Source organism: Eulemur rufifrons, chromosome 8 (genome assembly GCF_041146395.1).
Source record: "Eulemur rufifrons isolate Redbay chromosome 8, OSU_ERuf_1, whole genome shotgun sequence".
Taxonomy (NCBI): domain Eukaryota; kingdom Metazoa; phylum Chordata; class Mammalia; order Primates; family Lemuridae; genus Eulemur; species Eulemur rufifrons.
Window position 1 is genome coordinate 81285388 of NC_090990.1, and position 20672 is coordinate 81306059.

Below are 20672 nucleotides of genomic sequence, written 5' to 3' on the forward strand. Positions count from 1 at the left end.
ATGCAGATTGAAAGGTACACTAGAGAATATCAAGTTTCATGTAAGTCTCACTGCTTGTATTTATTCCTGTTTTGGTATGATGCCACCATATTAGTATTCCTTACATTTAGACCTCTATTTATAGCGCCTCCCTATGTCAAAAGATAATACCTTAGATCATTTCTATTAAAAATTTGCAAAATTAACTTACCTAGATAATTTAGCAAGAAGAAATAACAAAAGCAAATGCCATAGTAAATGTTTCTGCCATTCTATATTGTCATTAGATTAATAAAAAATTTCTTTTTATTGAAATATTACATAAAAATAATGTAAAATGCTATTTTGACTAAAAATTTATATATTACCTTCACTTTTATATTATTTTTTAAAAGGAACAAACTAAAAATTTCAAACCTATTAAAATATTTAGTTAATGGATAACACAAACTAGATTAATATTTTAAACAATAACTTACAGGATCAGCAGGTCCACAGAATTCTCGAAATGTCTTTGTAGGATTATTCTGTTGAATCTCCATTGCTACACAAGGGCCAGAATACATTTCTGTCACCATCTCCTACAACATATTATATAAAAGAAACAAAAGAATTTAATAAACTTTTACCCCTTCTCTTTTAATTATGTAACTATTCCACTAATCTTGTTAAAGTCATCTTTAACTTCTCCCCATCTGTATCCCACACAGCAAGCAATTTCCAAATTCTGTCCATTTTCCCTGCAAAAATATTTTTTAGATATGTTCCCTCATCTCCATTCCTACCAATATTACTACCACATTTTTTAATGTAATGCTTTACCATCTGATACTTTCATTATTTGAAATTATTTTCTAATATATCTTCTTCTCAAAGGCCTTCCTCTCCTTGAACACAGTGTTCTCAAATTAACATTCTTAAAAATATAAATTTCAAAGAGTTTCTCCTGAAGAATCTTTTAAAATCATAATGTGTTCTAGGAACAAGGAATAACAGGAGCAAGATTTATTCTCCCACATTAAACCTCTAGAAACTAGATAAAATACATGAAACAGGAGTTTTCATACTGGATGATAGGCAGCAGAGGACTCTAACCCCGAGAGAGTAGAGAAACAAATGAGGTGACCAATTGTATAACTGGTCCATCTTACTGCCTGGAGGCAGTTTCCAGACCGCAGAGCAGGTAGAGGAAACACAACAGAGCTCAACAGTTTCAATGAGTTGAAGAGACAAAGACTGAAGTGCAAGGAGGCCAATGTAGCTAGAATTTCCAGGGCAGAATACTGGAGAGATGTGGGGAGCTATACAGAGTGTAAGCTACAGGATCTGCGGAGAAGTTCACATGAGTCTTTGGCTAAGAGTCTGTGGGAAGTATAAAGGAAACTACCTGAGGCTAAGGGAAGAATCACTAGAAAGCAGATCAAACAACTCACAGAGATAGCACAAGGCTGCAAAGAGTTTGTGCCTCTACCCGCCAGGGTGGAAAGTCCTCATATGGAACCTGTTTGTTTCCTTTTCAGCGCTTTGAAGTCTGTGCTTAGGTAGTTGTGTGTAGGATCATTCAATTTAATGTCTATCCTCACCAGAACATAGGCTCCATGAATGTAGGTAGTATGCTTTTTTGTTCATCACTGTCTGTCTGGCATTATAGTAGATACTCAATATATAAGTGGTGAATAAATGAATCATGATAACACTATGAGACAGGAATTAACATCTTTTTATGACTGCAAGTGTTGAAATATAGGTATAAATGATCACAATGAAATCTACTGCCAAAGAATTATATCAGATTAAATAACACAAACAATAACATCAGCTAATATTTATTAAGTACTCTTAATATGTGAGACTGTTTTACATGATTTATTTAATTCTCACAATGATCTCATAAGGTAGCATTATTCCTATTTTATACATGAGTTAATCAAGGCTTAAAGAAGGTAAATAAATTGTCTATGGTCACACAACTGGAGGATTCAGGATTTGAACCTAGCATCTGACTCCACAGTAAAAAACAAAAAAGAAGGGAACTGAATTTAGGAAGTTGTGGGCTGGTTGCAATTAATTTGAGGAGATATGAAAGGTATATAGTTTGCAGGAAGTAATGTGGGAAAACCTAAAAGGGTAGAGTAACAAAAACAATCTGGTACAATAATGTACTGTTATTGTTTCACCCTATATACTCTACACGTAAGTAGTTCATTTCATACCCCTGTACCAACACATCTTAAATTTAAAATAAAGAAATGGAACCACTAATGTGACTTTCAAGAACTTTAAAAACATCATGGCCGGGCGCGGTGGCTCACGCCTGTAATCCTAGCACTCTGGGAGGCCGAGGTGGGCGGATCGTTTGAGCTCAGGAGTTCGAGACCAGCCTGAGCAAGAGCGAGACCCCATCTCTACTAAAAATAGAAAGAAATTATATGGACAGCTAAAAATATATAGAAAAAATTAGCCGGGCATAGTGGCGCATGCCTGTAGTCCCAGCTACTCAGAAGGCTGAGACAGGAGGATCGCTTGAGCTCAGGAGTTTGAGGTTGCTGTGAGCTAGGCTGACGCCACGGCACTCACTCTAGCCTGGGCAACAGAGTGAGACTCTGTCTCAAAAAAAAAAGAACTTTAAAAACATCAGAGATTACATACCATTCCTAAGACTATTATTTACTTTGGAAAAATATTACTGGGATAAAAAATTCTTATTTATGTTTGGGGAAAGTTTTCAAGTAGTTTTCTTAGTTTAAATAAAATTTTATATCATATAAACACAGTAAATTCTCATAAAGACGTCTGGATATTGTTATGTGCTGATTCATATATTCTAGTTCATTTTCTCATTACCAGACCACTACAAACCAATAATGATTTGTTTTTTGTTTTTTGTTTTTTTTTTACCTCAAAAGATCATACATAATTTATTGACATTATAATGCCAACTAACATCATGGAAAAAACTTTTTTTTTTTTATTTCATCTTATTGTTATGGGGGATACAGAATTGCAGGTTACATACGTTGTCCATGTACCGCCTTTCTCCCCAAGTCAGAGCTCCAGGCGTGTCTGTTCCCCAGGTAGTGCGCGTTGCACCCATCATGTAGGTATATATCCCTCCCTTCCCCACTCCCCCTTCCCGAGTCAGCACCTTCAAGCATTACCATTCCCCAAACGGTGCGCAATGCACTCATTGTGTAGGCATATACCCATCCCCTCCCCCACCCCCCACCTCAGTCTGATATCCGATTGGTGTCGTTCCCAGATGTGTATTTAGGTGATGATCAGGGAAACCAATTTTCTGGTGAGTACATGTGATGCTTGTTTTTCCATTCTTGGGATACTTCACTTAATATAATGGGTTCCAACTCTCTCCAGGAGAACCATAGAGATGTCGTATCTTCATTATTTCTTATAGCTGAGTAATATTCCATGGTATACATACACCACAGCTTACTAATCCAATCATGTATTGATGGGCATTTGGGTTGTTTCCACATCTTTGCTATTGTGAATTGTGCTGCTATAAACATTCAGGTACATGTGTCTTTGTTACAGAATGACCTTTTTTCCTTTGGGTATATGCCCAATAATGGGATTGCTGGATCCAATGGCAGGTCTACTTGAATCTGTTTAAGATACCTCCATAATGCTTTCCACAGGGGTTGCACTAGTTTGCAGTCCCACCAGCAGTGTATGAGTGTTCCTGTCCTCCACACCCACGCCAACATGTGTTGTTTTGGGTTTTTTTTGATAAAGGCCATTCTCACTGGGGTTAAGTGATATCTCATTGTGGTTTTGATTTGCATTTCTCTGATGATTAGGGATGTTGAGCATTTTTTCATATGTTTGTTAGCCATTCTTATATCTTCTTTTGAGAAGTTTCTATTCATATCATTTGCCCACTTTTTGATAGGGTTGCTTGATTTTTTCTTGCTGATTTTCCTGAGTTCTAAATAGATTCTTGTTATCAGTCCTTTATCTGATGTGTAGTATGCAAAAATTTTTTCCCATTCTGTAGGTGGTCTGTTTATTCTCGTGAGTGTTTCTTTGGCTGTGCAGAAGCTTTTTAATTTAATCATGTCCCATTCATTTATTTTTGTTGCTGCTGTGATTGCCTTGGGGGTCTTCTTCATAAATTCTTTACCTAGGCCAATGTCTGTAAGAGTCTTTCCTACATTTTCTTCTAGAATTCTGATTGTATCACACCTAAGGTTTAAATCTGTTATCCACCGTGATTTGATTTTTGTGAGAGGTGAAAGCTGTGGGTCCTGTTTCAGTCTTCTACAAGTGGCTAACCAATTCTCCCAGCACCATTTATTGAATAGGGATTCTTGTCCCCAGAGTATATTCTTTCCTGCTTTGTCAAAAATTAGGTGACTATATGAGGATGGTTCTATATTTGGATTTTCTGTTGTGTTCCACTGGTCTGTGTCCCTGTACTTGTGCCAGTACCAGGCTGTTTTAAGAACCACGGCCTTGTAGTATAGTTTGAGGTCTGGCAAATTAAGACCTCCCATTTTGTTTTTGTTGCTTAAAATTACTTTTGCTATACGGAGTCTTCTCTGGTTCCATACAAAGTGTATAATTATTTTCTCTACGTCTGTGAAGAATGATGTTGGTAATTTAATAGGGATTGCATTGAATCTGTAGATCACTTTGGGTAGTATAGATATTTTAACAATGTTGATTCTTCCGATCCACGAGCATGGTATATTTTTCCATCTATTTGCAAGTTCTGCTATTTATTTTCTCAGTGTTTCATAGTTTTCCTTATAGAGGTCCTTTACCTCTTTAGTTAGATATATACCTAGATATTTTATTTTCTTTGTTGCTATTTTGAAGGGTATTGAGTCTTTAATTTGGTTTTCCGATTGACTGTTATTGGCATATATAAATGCCTCTGATTTGTATATATTAATTTTGTAGCCAGAGACTTTGCTATATTCGTTAATCAATTCCAGGAGTCTCATGGTTGAATCCTGGGGGTTTTCCAGATATAACATCATATCATCAGCAAAAAGTGAGAGTTTGATCTCTTCCTTCCCTATTTGGACTTCCTTGATTCTGCTCTCTTGCCTGATAGCTCTCGCAAGGACTTCCAATACTATGTTGAAAAGTAATGGAGACAATGGGCAGCCCTGTCTGGTTCCAGTTCTAAGTGGGAGTGCTTTCAGTTTTTCCCCATTCAGAATGATGTTGGCTGTGGGTTTGTCATATATGGCTCGTATCATTTTTAGGTAGGTTCCATCAATGCCTATTTTGTTAAGTGTTTTTATCATAAAAGGGTGTTGAATTTTGTCAAATGCTTTTTCTGCATCTAATGAGAGTATCATATGGTTTTTGTTTTTGCTTCTATTTATGTGGTGAATTACATTTATAGATTTACGTATGTTGAACCACCCCTGCATCTCTGGGATGAAGCCCACTTGGCCGTGGTGGATTATTTTTTTGATAAGTACTTGGATTTGATTTGCTAGTATTTTATTGAAAATTTTTGCATCTATATTCATGAGAGAAATTGGTCTGTAGTTCTCTATTTTTGTTGCGTCCTTTCCTGGTTTTAGTATCAATGTTATATTGGCTTAGTAGAACATGTTGGGGAGAATTCCATCCTTCTCAATATTGGAGAATAGTTGATGTAGGATGGGCACCAGTTCTTCTTTGTATGTATGGTAAAATTCAGGTGTGAACCCATCTGGACCAGGGCTTTTCTTTTTGGGAAGGTTTTTTATTGCTGTTTCGATTTCAGTTCTTGATATTGGTCTGTTCAGGTACTCTATTTCTTCCTGGTTGAGCCTGGGAAGACTATGTGTTTCTAAAAATTTGTCCATATCCTCCGCATTCTCCAGTTTGTGTGATATATATGCACCCAACCTAGGTGCACCTAGATTCATAAAGCAAACCCTACTAGATCTGAACCAAATGATAGATAATAATACTGTAATAGCTGGAGACTTTAACACCCCACTGACAGTACAGGACAGATCCTCTAAACAGAAAATAAACAAAGACATAATGGACCTAAATAGAATGCTAGAACAAATGGGCATGGCTGACATCTATAGGACATTCTACCCAAAGTCCACAGAATATACATTCTTCTCATCAGCTCACGGGACATTCTCTAAGATTGACCATGTCCTAGGACATAAAGCATGTCTTAAAAAATTCAAAAAAATAGAAATTATACCATGCATCTTCTCAGATTACAGGGGAATAAAAGTAACAATGAACACAAACAGAAACCCTCACTCTTACTCAAAGTCATGGAAGCTAAATAACTTTCTCCTGAATAATTATTCTATAAAGGAAGAAATCAAGATGGAAATCAAAAGTTTCTTTGAATTAAATGACAATGGAGATACAACTTATCAAAATCTATGGGACGCAGCTAAAGCAGTCCTGAGAGGAAAATTCATATCCATAAATGCCTATATCAAAAAGACAGAAAACCTGCAAATAGACAACCCAACGAATAGACTCAAAGAGCTGGAGAAAGAAGAACAGAACGACCCCAAACCCAGCAGAAGGCGAGAAATTACTAAGATCAAATCAGAATTAAATGAAAAGGACAACAAAGAAACTATAAGGGAAATTAATAAAACAAAAAGTTGGTTCTTTGAAAAGATAAACAAAATAGACACACCCCTGGCTAGACTAACCAAGAGCACAAAAGTAAAATCTCTAATAACCTCCATTAGGAACATGAAAGGAGAAATCACAGCCGATGCTACAGAGATACAAGATATCATCTATGAATTCTACAAAAATAATGATTTGATATATTTGTTTTAAGCTGAATAGGCTGTTTTAAGCCGAATATATAATCATGAATATTACTAAAAATTACTCACAAAGTAATAATTTCTCTGAAATAAGGTAGTTTTTTCTTCCCCAAAGTGCATATTTTCTTTATTCTAGGCAGATATTTTTATTATTACAAGATTTAAAGAGTAAGTATGTTAAATATCTTACTGAGAAGATTACACAGAAGAAAAGATATAAACACCAACAATTCTGGGTGTCCCAATATTAGCTATCATATTACTACTGTCATCCAAATTACTGATTTCTTAAGAGAAATGATACACCCACCTAGCTATGCTCTTATCTTTACCTTCAGAATCCCAAGATCAAAAAGTACTAAGAGTAAATGTCTATTACATAAGCAGAAAATACATACATGGTATTTTAAAGCACAATATAGCAGACATTAAAAGTTAGAGATGGGTTTTTAAAAAAGTGTTTTTCCAAAGGGAGATATGGGCCACCTCAAGTATATACATAAAACATTCGTGCTCGAAACTGCTATTTGTTACCAAATTCAGTATTTCCTGATATTATATGAGAATATAAATAAGGATCAAGGCTGCCGTGGGATATGCTTCCATGAGTGTCTTCATCTTATATATAATTAAAGTATAATATAATATAAATTAAAAAAGGTAGTTGCCTTTAACTATATTTTTTAAAAGTCAAACTGAACAAATAAAAGGAGGATAAATACAAAAGATTTAAAAGATGGAAAACAGTAGTCACTGGTTGAATAAATAATTTTAAGAATACATTTTAAGATCTCTTCTACTTAAGAAAAGAATGGCCATAACACTAAGATGAAGAAGCTGATAAGATTAAACTTTGATAAGCTACAACAAAAGGGAAACAAAAAAACCATTCTGGTCTTTCTAAAGAAGGGTGGAATACAATCAGTATACCAGACCCAAAATAAAATATTTCATAATTGATTTTTATTATATAGGGCTAAATAAGAAAAAGGCTCTTGGACTAGCACATTTTTCTATTTTTAAGATAGGCTTAAAGGAAAGGGCATAGAAAAGTGAGAAGGAAATCTAGTCTCATTGTCATGAATAGTGAACTTTATGCCATAGTTTTGAAAAGCCAAAACTCTCTATAAAAACACCTTGGGTGATAGGCAGTATGCTAGCACAAATGTTCCTAAAATAATTCGATAAAGAGGAGGGAAAGGAAACTAACTTTTATTAAATATCTACTGTGTGCTAGATTAAGGAACAAGATTTGGCTCATTTGAATATAGTCATTTGTTTTCAAGAACACATTTCATTGACTTTTGTATAAATCCCTTTTAAGTCATTATTTTGTCACTATCAGTTACACTTTCAGTTTATTACATCTGCATTTGCATAGTTAAGGTAGATAGTAAGTACTATAGTGGTCTTGAACTCCTGGTCTCAAGCAATCCTCCTGCTTTGTACTACCAAAGTGCTAGGATTACAGATGTGAGCCCTGGCACCTGGCCCAAGAACTATTTATTTTTAACTTTCTAAAGCATTTTGGACAGTCTTCTACTCTGAGTAAACTAAGACTATTAGAAAATGTCAAAATGTGTCAATATCCCAGAAAAGTTTGTCTTGCTGTCAATGCCTTTTTTTCTTTTTTTTTTCCTCCTGTATATTTTGGTTTAATAAATGAAACAATATTATATTTTCCACTGGCTCTCAGGGATAAGAATGCCCCAGTCACTGGATAGGATCACCTAGCAGCTAGCAGAAAGAATACTTTAAGGAATACTTTCATGATTATAAATTATACTGAGATCCTCAAGATCTGAGATACACAAATTGTTTTCAGTATTGTCAAAGGAAAAAAATTATAACAAATTTAGCTTAAAGATCTCAATTGGCTTTATTCGTGATTCTAAAATCAGGCAACACTTCATTCCATAAAATAGAATGAGTTGTTCCAATGAGATGAGCAGAGGGGGTGGTTTTATAGACGGAAAAGTGCTAAATAAAGGAAAAACAAAGAACAAAAAGTGAATTGGTTATTTCAAAGTTCTTCCTTGCAAGACTGGAATAGAAAAACAGAACAATAAAAAAATAACTAATTGGTTAACATCAGGTTACTTCTGGCTATTTTTTGTTTTAAGGATTAAAGGCAGAGGGAAAATTCATTATTATGCCCATTGAAACTGGCCTATTTAGGAAATTTGGCTGTTTTCTCTCTCTCTCTCTGGATTTCTTAGCAGAAAGTCAGGTAACAACTTAGTTTCAGTTTGGTGGCATGGAACTTTAGCACAAGTGACTCCATTTTAATCTTTAGTCTGATCTATTGGGACCTAGTATAGTTTAGTCTAAAACAATGGCCTACTCTAATTTTTATTTAACAAATATTTTTACATTTGCTTTGATACTTACATTATACTCAGACACTACTCCTTTATAAACTTCATAAAACTCTTCAACATTAACTCGATCCATATTGAACTACATTAAAAAATAAAGCAAAACAAAACCATAAGTCAACCAACAGAAGAAAAATAAGTGAGTCACACATAGCACTCAAAATTTATGACTTCCTGGATATATTTTCTTTACTTTAAAATGTAAACCTAGGATAAATTACTCTTTGAAGAAAAGGTGTTATTAAAGATCAGCTAATTAATAATAATACTGGATAACATTTATTGAGTACTTAATGTGTCAAGCATTGTTCTAAGTTTTGTACATGTATTATCTCATTTAATACTCACAACCCTACTGCAGAGGTAGTATTAATAGCTCCAATTTATAGATGAGGCTACTAAGACTCAGAGGGGTTATATAACCTCCCCAAACTGGTGTTCTGTTCAAAGCAGTCTGATCCCATTGATCATGGTCTTAATGACTACACTACACCTTTCTCTGAATAAAACTTCATTCCTGATAACATAAAAAGACTTACATGCAATGTTAATTGCACTATCACAGATTTAGGGGCACAAGAAAGAAATATCACTAAAGAAAAGTACTTCAGATTTTATAGAGGAGACAGAAAAAAAAATACCATTTTCCTCCCAGACACTCAGAAAAATCCCTAGTCAGTCTGGTTCATAACAAGGTACTTACACAAGTCATCTGGACTTCCTAATAATCTTCATAAAGAATTGTGAGGGTATGCTTATGAAATAAGCCTAGAAAGACTCATTCTTAACAATGCTGGGTTCAAATTCAGTTAGGAGCAAAATTTCATTATGTTCTAGGGTCTTAAAAACTAAGACCTTAATTTTTTAAAAATATAGCCTCAGAATTTGTAATTTTATTTTTAACCCCATTTTGTTTCTTTATTGTTACCATGACTGAAGATCACTGAAAAATTTCTGCCTATACAGACAATAATCCAAGTTGGGAGGATTTGTCTTCATAGGCAACACTACTATTATAGGGAAGGAATTCTGTATGATTTCAGTGTTTTTTTTATCCTACATCCACACAACTTTAGTTATTAATGGAACAAAATATTAATAGAGATATAATTTATTAAATATTTAGTAATTTGAGCTGGAAATGGTTATTTTATTTAATCTGCAGAATAACCCATTTAAACAAATAATAATGTTTTCATTGCCTAGATGAGAAAACTGTGACTAAGAATGTTTGACATTTGACCAAGGTCACATGCTTAGAAAGCAGCTGACCCCAATTCAGAAACATCTTTCTGACTTCAAAAGCTGACTGTGCTTGCCACTACACTACCATGCCCCCCAAATTTCAATTAACCATTTTTTCGTTATTATTTTTTTCACTGAGTACCAACTATAGCCAATCATTGTGCTAGGTTATAGGCCTAGAGTTAGGTCAATGTTCAAAACTAAAATTTCTACAGTTATTATTTCTGAAGTAGGCTTAGGTACCATCCTATAATCTCATTAAAACATCACCAAGCTAATCGTTTTAGAAAGTTTTGGCTAATAATTTCTTTATAATCATAGGTAAGATTCTTCAAATATCAATTTTCTCATCAGTCTACAAGTTTTGCTTGATGACTTTGCAAGCTAGTTGATATTTCTAACTTTTTATTTTGTTCATTTAGGCTTATTGGCACAAAATAGGCGGAACCCCAACTTATGATCTGACCCCAGACTTTAAGCAATCCTACCACTTTATAGAGATCAAAAGCAGTTTATTTTCAGAAAAAGAGGATATAAATAATATTGGTAAGAAAATTATCAGCTTCAAAATGAGTATTTTGTTATTTCACTATCAAAAAGGCATAAACTTGAGGGGCTTCAAACATTGTAAAAGCCAAATTGTTTATCTGATTAATATAATAATTTGGTACCCAAATTATTTCTTTTCAAATGCACCAGTGAGTAGTACATCAGGAAGGTATGACCTCTGCCAGAGCAGATGTTGTGTCTTCAATGAAGGATTTTCTAGGGATGTGTAAGCAGAGCAATTTTGAACAAATGTGGGCTCTGCAGGTTCAGCGGTACAAGTGCCAACAGAGGGGCTGAAATACACTAACTTCCAAGAAGGTCCAGAGGGAAAGTCCAGAAACCAACAAAAGACACTGGTCAGGGAAGAAATCTGAACTGATTCTCTTTCTTCATATCTACTTAGGAACCCAGAAGACAGAAAAATGACTGCTCACTTTGATTCTATTTTTTGTTTATAAGAACTAAACACATTTTTTGGGTCCTTATTTATTCTGTAACTAAGGTTTAATAATTGTATAAACTTACCTTATAAGCTTAAATTAAATATATCATTTGAGTATTAATTTTCTCAGTAAAAGATTATATAAGTAAAACCATATGCTTATAAGAAGGTTATTGAGTTCCATACGTGTTTTATTTTTAATAAGTTGAGTTCATGACTGCACAGAGAACATTCAATGGAAAACACTTCAAAGCTTATTTTAAAAAAAAATTCCCCAATACATTATGGCTCATTGTGAACTACCTACCATCTGCATAGCTGAGATTTCAAAACCTGCATCCCGTATAGTCATCACAATCTTTCCCAACAGTCCTGAAAATGAAGAACAAAGAGGTGTAAAAATACAACATTTAAAGGCATTTTAGTTTCTTAGAAATGCAAATTTTCTACATCAAAGTACTTTTCTTATATTCTAAGAAAACACATAGTTTTGCAAAAGAAACCAAATCTCTAATACTGAGCATTACATTTAATCATTTGATTCCCCTAATAAGCACTTCAAGAATATCAACAATGATCCTGTGAATTATGCAAAAAACTTTTAAGTTATTTTGCCTTTAAGGGCCCTAAAGTTTAGTGATGTAGTGAACATAAAAATCAAATAATTAAAAATAACATCACAAAAAAATGAAATGTTAGAGTACTAGATACAGAAGCAATTCAAAAACTTCAAAGGAGAAAAATCAAATTGCAACTGAAAAGGTAGGCAGAAGCTTCAAGGGGAAATGAAGGCATGAATGCTTCTTAAAGGCTATAGACAGAGGGGCTTACATAGGGACAGGAGAGAAGGCACATATCTGGGAAAGTGTGAGCATGTTCACGTGACAGTGAGAAAAAACAAAACAAAATTGAAAAGGAAAAGAGATTTAATCCAAATTGATGAAGGCCTTGGATGTCAACATAAGGAATACAGTCTTTATCCCACAGATAGGTGAATTTTATAATGGGATCTATAGATTCTGGGGGTAGAGACTGATTTTGAGACTCTACTTGCTTTCCATAAAAATCTTCCAAAATTCTTTTTTTTTTTAAGTCAACTAAAACTCTGTCTCGCTCTGTCTCTTAAACAAACACAACATACACTGGATCATGTAGATGCTCACCTAGTAACCTCAAATGACCAAACAGTATTAGTGCCGGAATGTGCAGTTTAATTTGTTATTTTACTGTGGCCAAGAAGTGCTACTGCAATTGTAGCAGGTTGAGGTATGAGAAAAGATAGAAGTGGATCTATTTCTCAAATGATACATTTGTACCAAGTGAAAGCCAAATGATATCATAGCATGCTGTAGTAACAAAGGCTTCTCAGAAGTTTGAAGACAGAAAAGTGTTGGGCTAATTGAATGATCACAGTAGAACAGGCCCATGCCTAACTCAGAGTCTGTACCACATTCATGTTAAGCTTGTTTCTGGCAAACAACATCCTTTGTCACACATTAATATTATTAACTTAAATTTTATTCATTTATAGTTTTGTTTGTAATGAATTTGTAAATTATTTTAGTTATACAGTTGTATGTGCAAAAGTTTATATTTAGTTTTATATTTTTGGATATATTTAAGTTGCATCACTAAAAATTAAAATAATTTATGTCACCACTAGAAGTCTATAAGAATAATTTTCCTGCCAAAAGAAACACTGCCAAAAGAAATGGGGAGTCACTAAAAATGTGAGCAGAAGAATACAAGGTAAAAGTAGTATTTTAGGAAGATTACTAATGTAATAGTGATGGGCGTGCTGGTCTGAAGAAAAGAATAAGGAGGGATAGAAGGAATAGCAAAGGCTTCTGAAATCATCTAGCATGCTAATTGGAAAAAGTTCAGCCATTATATCTTTAAATATTTTGTCTTATTTTGAACTTTAAAACTTGGATGGCAGCAGTAGTAAAAGAAGGAGGTAATGGTAAGACATTTCCAAACAAGAAGTAACAGAAACAAACTGTATACAGAGTGTGAAGATGAGAGAAGGGTAAAAGATGACTTCATGATTTTGAGTCCAAGTGACTGGAAGAATGAGAGCATCTTTAAAAATAAAACAAATAATGAACCCAAATTAATAAAGGGAGAGACACTGAATTATTTTGGACATAGAAACCCCAAATATGCTATATGTAGCATAGAGTAGAAAACTCATCAGAATTTGGAGATGCAGCATATCCAAAGGCTGAATGAATAAAGAAACTCCCTACACAAAATTAGTGATATGGGACTGCATTCCAATGATAGAGTTAGAAGGATATAATGAGGGATGCAGATAAGTTAGAGCTGAAATGAGAATAGATGACACATTGCATATAGAGAATAGCAATTTCAATGACTGCTGACAATGAAGGCCACTGGACAACTGAAATTTTTAATGTGCTACAAAAAAAAATTAAAACTTTCAACCTGAAATTCTATACTAGCACAAAATCCTTCAATAGTGAGTAAAATCAAGACATTTTCAGATAGAAGAAATCTAAAGGAATTTGTTGCCAGCAAACCCATACTAAGATAAATGTTAAAGGAAGTTATTCAAACTGAGGGGAAATGAAATGAAATGGAAACAGGATCTTCAGGAAGAAATAATGAGCATAAAGACAAATATACGGATAAATATAAAAGACTAGTTTTTCCTATTAATTTCTTTAAAATATACATGACTGATTAAAGCAAAAATTTTAACATTGTATTGTGGGTCTTAAAATGTCTATATTTGTAATACATGTTAGAAATATAGCATAAACCTGGGTAAAGGTGATAGATGAACCTATACCATTGAAAGATTTCCTCATTTTAAGCAACGTGGTACAATATTATTAACTCTAAGTAGACTGTGAAAATTTAGGATGTATATTTTATTCCTTAGAATAGTGATTATCTAAGAATAGTCCCCAAATCAGCAGCATCAACATCACCTGGGAACTTGTTAGAAATACAAATTATCAGAACCAAACCTAGACCCATTAAATCACAAACTCAGGGAGTAGAGCCCAAAAATTATTGTTTTGACAGGACTTCCAGGTGATTCTGCCACATACTCAAGTTTGAGAACCACATAACTTGAGTAACCACTTAAAAAGATAAAAGAAATAAAAAGAACAAAAGGAAAGATATATATACCTAAAAGGCCAATGAATAAATTAAAATGGGATTCTAAGAAATATTCAATTAATCTAATGGAAGGAAGGAAAAGATAAAGTTCAAAATAAAAAAGGAAGGGGGAATAGAAAACAAATAGTAAAACAAATATAAAATAGTATACCTAAAACCAATCCCAATTACATTAAATGTTAGTGCACTAAAAATTCCCAATAAAAGGCAGAGATTTTTAGATGGCTTAATAAAACAAGACCTAATTATATGCTGTATACCAGAAACTAACTTTAAACATAAAGACACAGGTAGGTTAAAAGAAATGGATGGAAAAAAAAGGTATATCATGTAAACAATAAGTATAAGAAAGTTGGAGTCATTATATGAAGTTCAGATAAAGTAGAATTTATGATAAAAGAATATTACCAGAGATAAAACTCCAAAAAGGCATCTGCAGCAAGTGCTTTATATAGAGATCTGGAGGAGAATAAATATTCATGGCAAAAGGAGCATTAAGCAAAGGTGCAGAGGTGTAAAATAGCATGGTTCTCTTGGAATAAAAATATTTTCATCTCACTGGTGCAGAGGTGTGAAATAGCACAGTTCTCTTGTAATAAAAATATTTTCATCTCACTGAATCAGAGGGTGGAGGGGAAAAGGGTAGGAAAAAAGTTAGGAGAAGTGGCAGGAGTCATGATAACCATATACTGAGGTTTGAATTTTATCCTGCAGGGCAGAAATTCTCAAACTCTATTGTCTCATGGCCCTTTTAGCTCTTAGAAATTACTGAAGACTCTAAATAACTTTTATTTATATAGATTATATCAATATTTATTATATTATAAATTTAAAATTTTTAATATTAATTTAAATATAACAAAAATCCTTTATATATTGTCATAAATAACATTTTTTGTGAGAAAAAATGACATTTTTTTTAATTAGTGAGAAAAGTGACATTGTTTTACATTTAAAAAATCTCTTTAATGTCTGATTTAATGGAAGGCAGCTGGATTCTCTCATCTACTTCAGCTTTCAATCTGCTGCAATATGTTGTTTTGGTTGAAGTATTTTTAGTTTGAAAATGGTGGAGTATTTTAATAGCCTTTTAAAATAAGCCTTATTTACTTGACAAATGGCAGTTTCTTAAAAATTCATTGCAATGTATAATCTAAAACCCATATCAGTAAACTTTTTTTACCCTGTTACATGAAAATCCATTGGTCCATCTTGTATGTACTTTGAATGAATCTTTGACCTATGTATTATTTGTAATACCACACATTGATCATTTGGAAGATACTGGTTCATTGAGTTATACAGATTTTCCAAATGCTGACTCATTTTATTACACATCAAAAAAATCATATTTGTCAATATCACCATCAATTCCATCAGAGTAGTCTTTCTATTCTTTTACACAATGTATTGGGAAGCTGTCAAGCTCAAGGTGGTGAATATAGTTTCCCAATGTTCTAATTTTTATTTTCATTTTTTTTTTTTTTGATTTTTCATCTTTGTTTATTTTATATTTTCAAGACAATTAAAACATTGAAATGTTTAAGTGGGTGACTATAAAAAGTCTGAATGAAAACTAACTTGATATGAAATGAAAAGCACTTGTCAGGAATTTTCTAACTCTTGCTTAAGTACTTACTATGGAATAATGATTTCTAGAAATGAAAAACAATCTGTGAAGAACAAATTGCTATTGGTGGGGGGAAAAAAGAGCCAAACAGGAGTAGGAAAAGGTGATGACAAAATAAAACCTTATGAGGCTTACAGCTAGCATACTAATATTATCTACAATTAGTTTTATATTTATTCTACTTGACCAGGTCTCTTAGGTCCTTTCTCTGGATAAATATTTTTAACTACTAAAGTGATTACAAATGAAAAAAAGGCCAATAAAGTGACTACTGTCCTCAGGGCTTTGAACCAGTTGGGATAATGTGGCAAGAGAAAAAGTTCAAGGTGTAATGCTATCCCCAAACCTATTATTACCATACTATGGCTTCACTGAGTCTTTCAGAAATAAGGAAGGCAAACCAGGAAAACACAAGAGGAGTTGTACTGTTAGCTAAATTAAGATAGTCTGGTTTAGCTGGACTACTTTCTGGCAGAGCAAAACCCCATCTGACCCCTCCCAAGAAAGATAGGAAACTGGCTCCATAAGCCATCTGAGTAAAAGCTAATACAGGGATATAAATCTTTGTCATCAGCATAAACAGTGGTGGAGCAATGAAGGGGATTACTCCTGCCAAAGTTACATATAATGCTGGCTTTGGGCTGTCAGGCAGGTAAGTGATGGTGCTTGGTGGCCTGGCTGGAAGTACTGCTTGCTTCTGCTTCTTCTTATAGCTGCATGGGGATGTATGATAGCATTGTCTTGCTCATACACACTGGAAAGGATGACAAAAGGCAAGGCCTTGGAAACCAAGGGGAAAAGTTCTGCTGGAGAGATGTCTTGAGAGAAAGTGTATCTGTTTTCCTGATGGCTCCTAGTCCCCTTGGGAAAAGGTACTTCAGCCTCTTTGAAGATGCTAGAGAAAACTTCTGGATGAAGTGAAACATACTGGGCACTGTTGAAAGTCTTGTTCAGGAAGATGCCAGGCAGCTCTGATTAACTTATTTTTACAGCTAAGTGGATGGGCTGAATCAGAAGCATGTTGTTGCCACAGTCGCGCGGGAAGGTGGAAAGCAAAGTCGCAAGAACAACGACTCATGGCAGACACTTCCGGCCTTTTATTTTCATTTGTAATTCATCTACATTTGGATTTTTATTTTTGGCAATAACTATTGTCAATTGTTTTCTTTGAAATGATAGGTTTACTTAATTTTTTTTAAAAATGCCTGTAATATACCCAAGTCTGAATAACCACCATTTGTCTGTCAGTCATTCTTTCAAGCAAAAATGGTATTTCATTAAAAAAAAAAAAGCATGTAGTTGAGTCAAGCAACTGTACAAGTGCTTTTCCTAAAGACATCCATGATGTGGAACCAAAGTGCTATATGTATTTCCCATTTCTTCACAGACAGTATTAAAAAAACCTATACTTGAGGTTCAAAAGTTAACAAAATTAATAATTTTTACTTCATCAAAGATATTCTTAAATAAGAATGGCTTTTTTACTCTGCAAGTGCATGATGTTTTTAAAAATACAATAACAACTAGTACAGTTTGATGCCACTGCCTTGATTCATTCTAAAGCAGTAGCAGTTTTACCAACCATTGCTTTTGCACCATCAGTGCAAATGTCAACAGATTTTAACAAGCAAACAAGCCGAGTATGGTGGTTCGCACCTGTAATCCCACCTAATAGGGAGGATCAAGCAGGATGACTGCTTAAGTCCAGAGTTCAAGACTAGCCTGGGCAACACAGCAAAACCCATCTCAAAAAAACTAAATTAAAAAAAAATTTTTAAAGGCAAATAAGCTATTAGTATAATTATGAAAATAGTTTTATCTCAGCTTCATAAAAGGGGTCATTTATGACAATAAAAAACTTTACATGATTACATATAAATCCTGATCTATATATGAAAGCAATATTAAGCTGTACGCATTAAACAATATGAAGAGAACTCTATAATCTATATCTATTATAAGTCTATAATCACATTAAACTATGAAGTGCCTATGGAATGTATTATTTGAACAGAATAATTCTATTCACAGATAAACCAATAAAGCAATTATAGTCCAAGTAATGTTGCCATTCTGCCAAAGACAGTCACAGACATGTCATATTCCTATTAGAAAATTACTATTTACTCAGTTTATGTGGTATTATCACATCCATACATATTACCCAGCCTGTTAACTGTCCAAGGATATTGCTTTTTAAATATTCAGTTGGTTATGTGTGGAGGTAAAATAGAAAGGCATTTAAGAAACCTGTTGTGTGTTTAACAATTTGAAACAACAAACTGTCAATAACTGTATGTCCTTTGTTCTAGACAGAAAAATGTTCAGGTGTCTGAACAAATAGCAATAACTATGTAAATGAAGCCTTTATATACATATATAGCAAAAAAATAAAAAAAAATTTGCATACCATGCATCAAAGTGCAAAAGGGTCAAGCAAAGCAGACTATTTGTTTTATTTGGCTGGCGTTTGCATAGCTAATTTGTTTTATAACGGTTTACTTATAATTCCATGAATGCTACTTCTTAAATTTTCTGAATGTCAGATCACATCCTCTGCAACTCCACTCCCAGTGTCTTACTTCATATTCTTATATCTTTCACTTGGATTGTTCAAAATCCTCTTTATAAATGGTGTCCCTGTATCCAATCATATACAATATCAGACATCTATTATTTTGCCTTTCTAAAATTTCTTGCTTCTCTTGGGATTAGCATTCATCCCTCCCACTGCCCCCACACTTAGGAAAACTGATCCCACTAGCCATTTGATTAGAAAGGGACCTGTCATCTTCCTAGGTAACCCTAAACCACAGCCTCACTGAGTGGTCAAGAGGTGGGCACCAGACCCAAGCAGGGCCAATCACAACACTCTATTTCCTAGGCCAGAGTAATTTACCTATGAATGGGCCCATAACTGGCACAAACCAATCAGAGTCCTTCTCTGGGATTTTTTTTTTTTTTTTTTTTTTTTAGCTACATCCAGGGGAAAGAACATGCTTTTTGCTATGTCCACAAGTGTATGAGCCCCATACTGTTGGCAGTCCTTCCCTCTTCCAAGGTCCTGAGAAAAGCTTAGATAGAGCATGAAGCTGACAGTCAAGAGAAGCAAAGATGAAAGCCAGAGAAAACAGAGATATTGACCAAGTCTCTGTTTAGAGTCTTCCCTGAGGCCAGATCAACCCCTGTCTTTCTTCCAGCAGTTTGGTTAAATGATACAGTATTAGGAAATTCAAGTAGGGTTTCTATCACTTGTACTCACCGTGTCCTCATAAAGTTACCTAATTTATATAGGAGATTAAATAACACATCCTGAAAGAGGCTGAAGTAGGAAAGGTGGAAGCAAGAAGAAATAGCACATTCTGAAAGCTGTGGTATTCTGATGTATGTTTATACTGATAAAAGAATTACAGATAGCAACAAATATCCCAGAAAAAATACTATGCATAGTCAAATGATCAAAAAGTGAGATAAGAAGATCCTTCCCTCCGTCCATAAAGTTCATAAAATGATCATGGTTGGAGAATGTAAGAGAAGAAACTGACAATAAAATATTCTTGTACATTCAAATTTAAATAATATTTTTAGAAATAGTAGACAACCATTTAAATAAAGACAGGCTTGCATCAAATAAAGGAAACAAAATTGCAAGGTAATTGAACAAAATAGGCAGTTTAACACCAACTGATATCAATAAAAGAGACAATAAGTGTTCTTGCATAATTTAAATTATATAACATGGTTTGTACCACTTGGAAGAAAGCAAACTAGCATCAGGGTTATATGATCCAGGATGGATGCAGAGGTGCTAGATAGGTAGCCAAGGTCACTGAAGCAGTACAGTACAGGTATAATGAGATGCTAATATAGTGTTCTAGATTAATTTGGGTCTGAAAGTGGCAATATTATGAGTGTCCTAGGGGTTGGTACACAGGCTGCCCCAAGAGTTACAGTGAAAATCCAGCTTAAATCTTAAGTGGAAACAAATAAAGGTGAATTTTTTTCAGTTTTAAATAAATACATAAATTGAAGTATAGGTATATATATATTAGAGTCCATAGTTTTTCCCTCTGATTTGCTATCTGTTCAGGGTAAATAAAACAATATTAACATATTTGCCCTGATTTGGCTCTGCTACCTATCATCATCCCTCTAAGAAGGACACTCAGACTGAGAGGCAGTCCTTAGGAGTTAAATTGACATTATATGCTAATAACAACCTAGGCTTATAAGGAGAGTGGCCAGGCAGGGGTAAAATCTCCCACAGTATGCCATAGAGAGGAAGATTATAACCAATCCCTATACATGAGATATTTAGCCAGGAGCTGAGTGTATCAATTTGCTCTCCAGGACACAGATGTAACTGCTTGCAAACATCCAGTTTGAAGAGACTACTTACTCCTCAGTCTATTTCAACTAGAGATTCTCATCTGAACCACAGACAATGATGGACTATCTTCTCAATTTTCTCAAGGATGGTATTTTCTAATACTATTCTAGATGCACAGGATATA

The 20672-nt window shown here is 34.1% G+C and overlaps 1 protein-coding gene and 1 pseudogene across 2 annotated transcripts in view; both read right to left on the minus strand.

Moving 5' to 3' along the window:
- NME7 (NME/NM23 family member 7) overlaps window positions 1-20672 on the minus strand; it is a 196312-nt gene that overhangs the window by 85539 nt on the left and 90101 nt on the right. For both annotated transcript variants that reach the window (XM_069480205.1, XM_069480204.1), the window contains exons 8-10: window positions 11683-11747; window positions 9153-9221; window positions 459-560 (exon numbers count right to left, since the gene is read on the minus strand). In XM_069480205.1, the coding sequence (XP_069336306.1) occupies window positions 459-560; window positions 9153-9221; window positions 11683-11747 (236 nt within the window). The remainder of the gene's footprint in view (window positions 1-458; window positions 561-9152; window positions 9222-11682; window positions 11748-20672) is intronic.
- LOC138389741 (transmembrane protein 69 pseudogene) lies at window positions 16190-17228 on the minus strand (annotated as a pseudogene).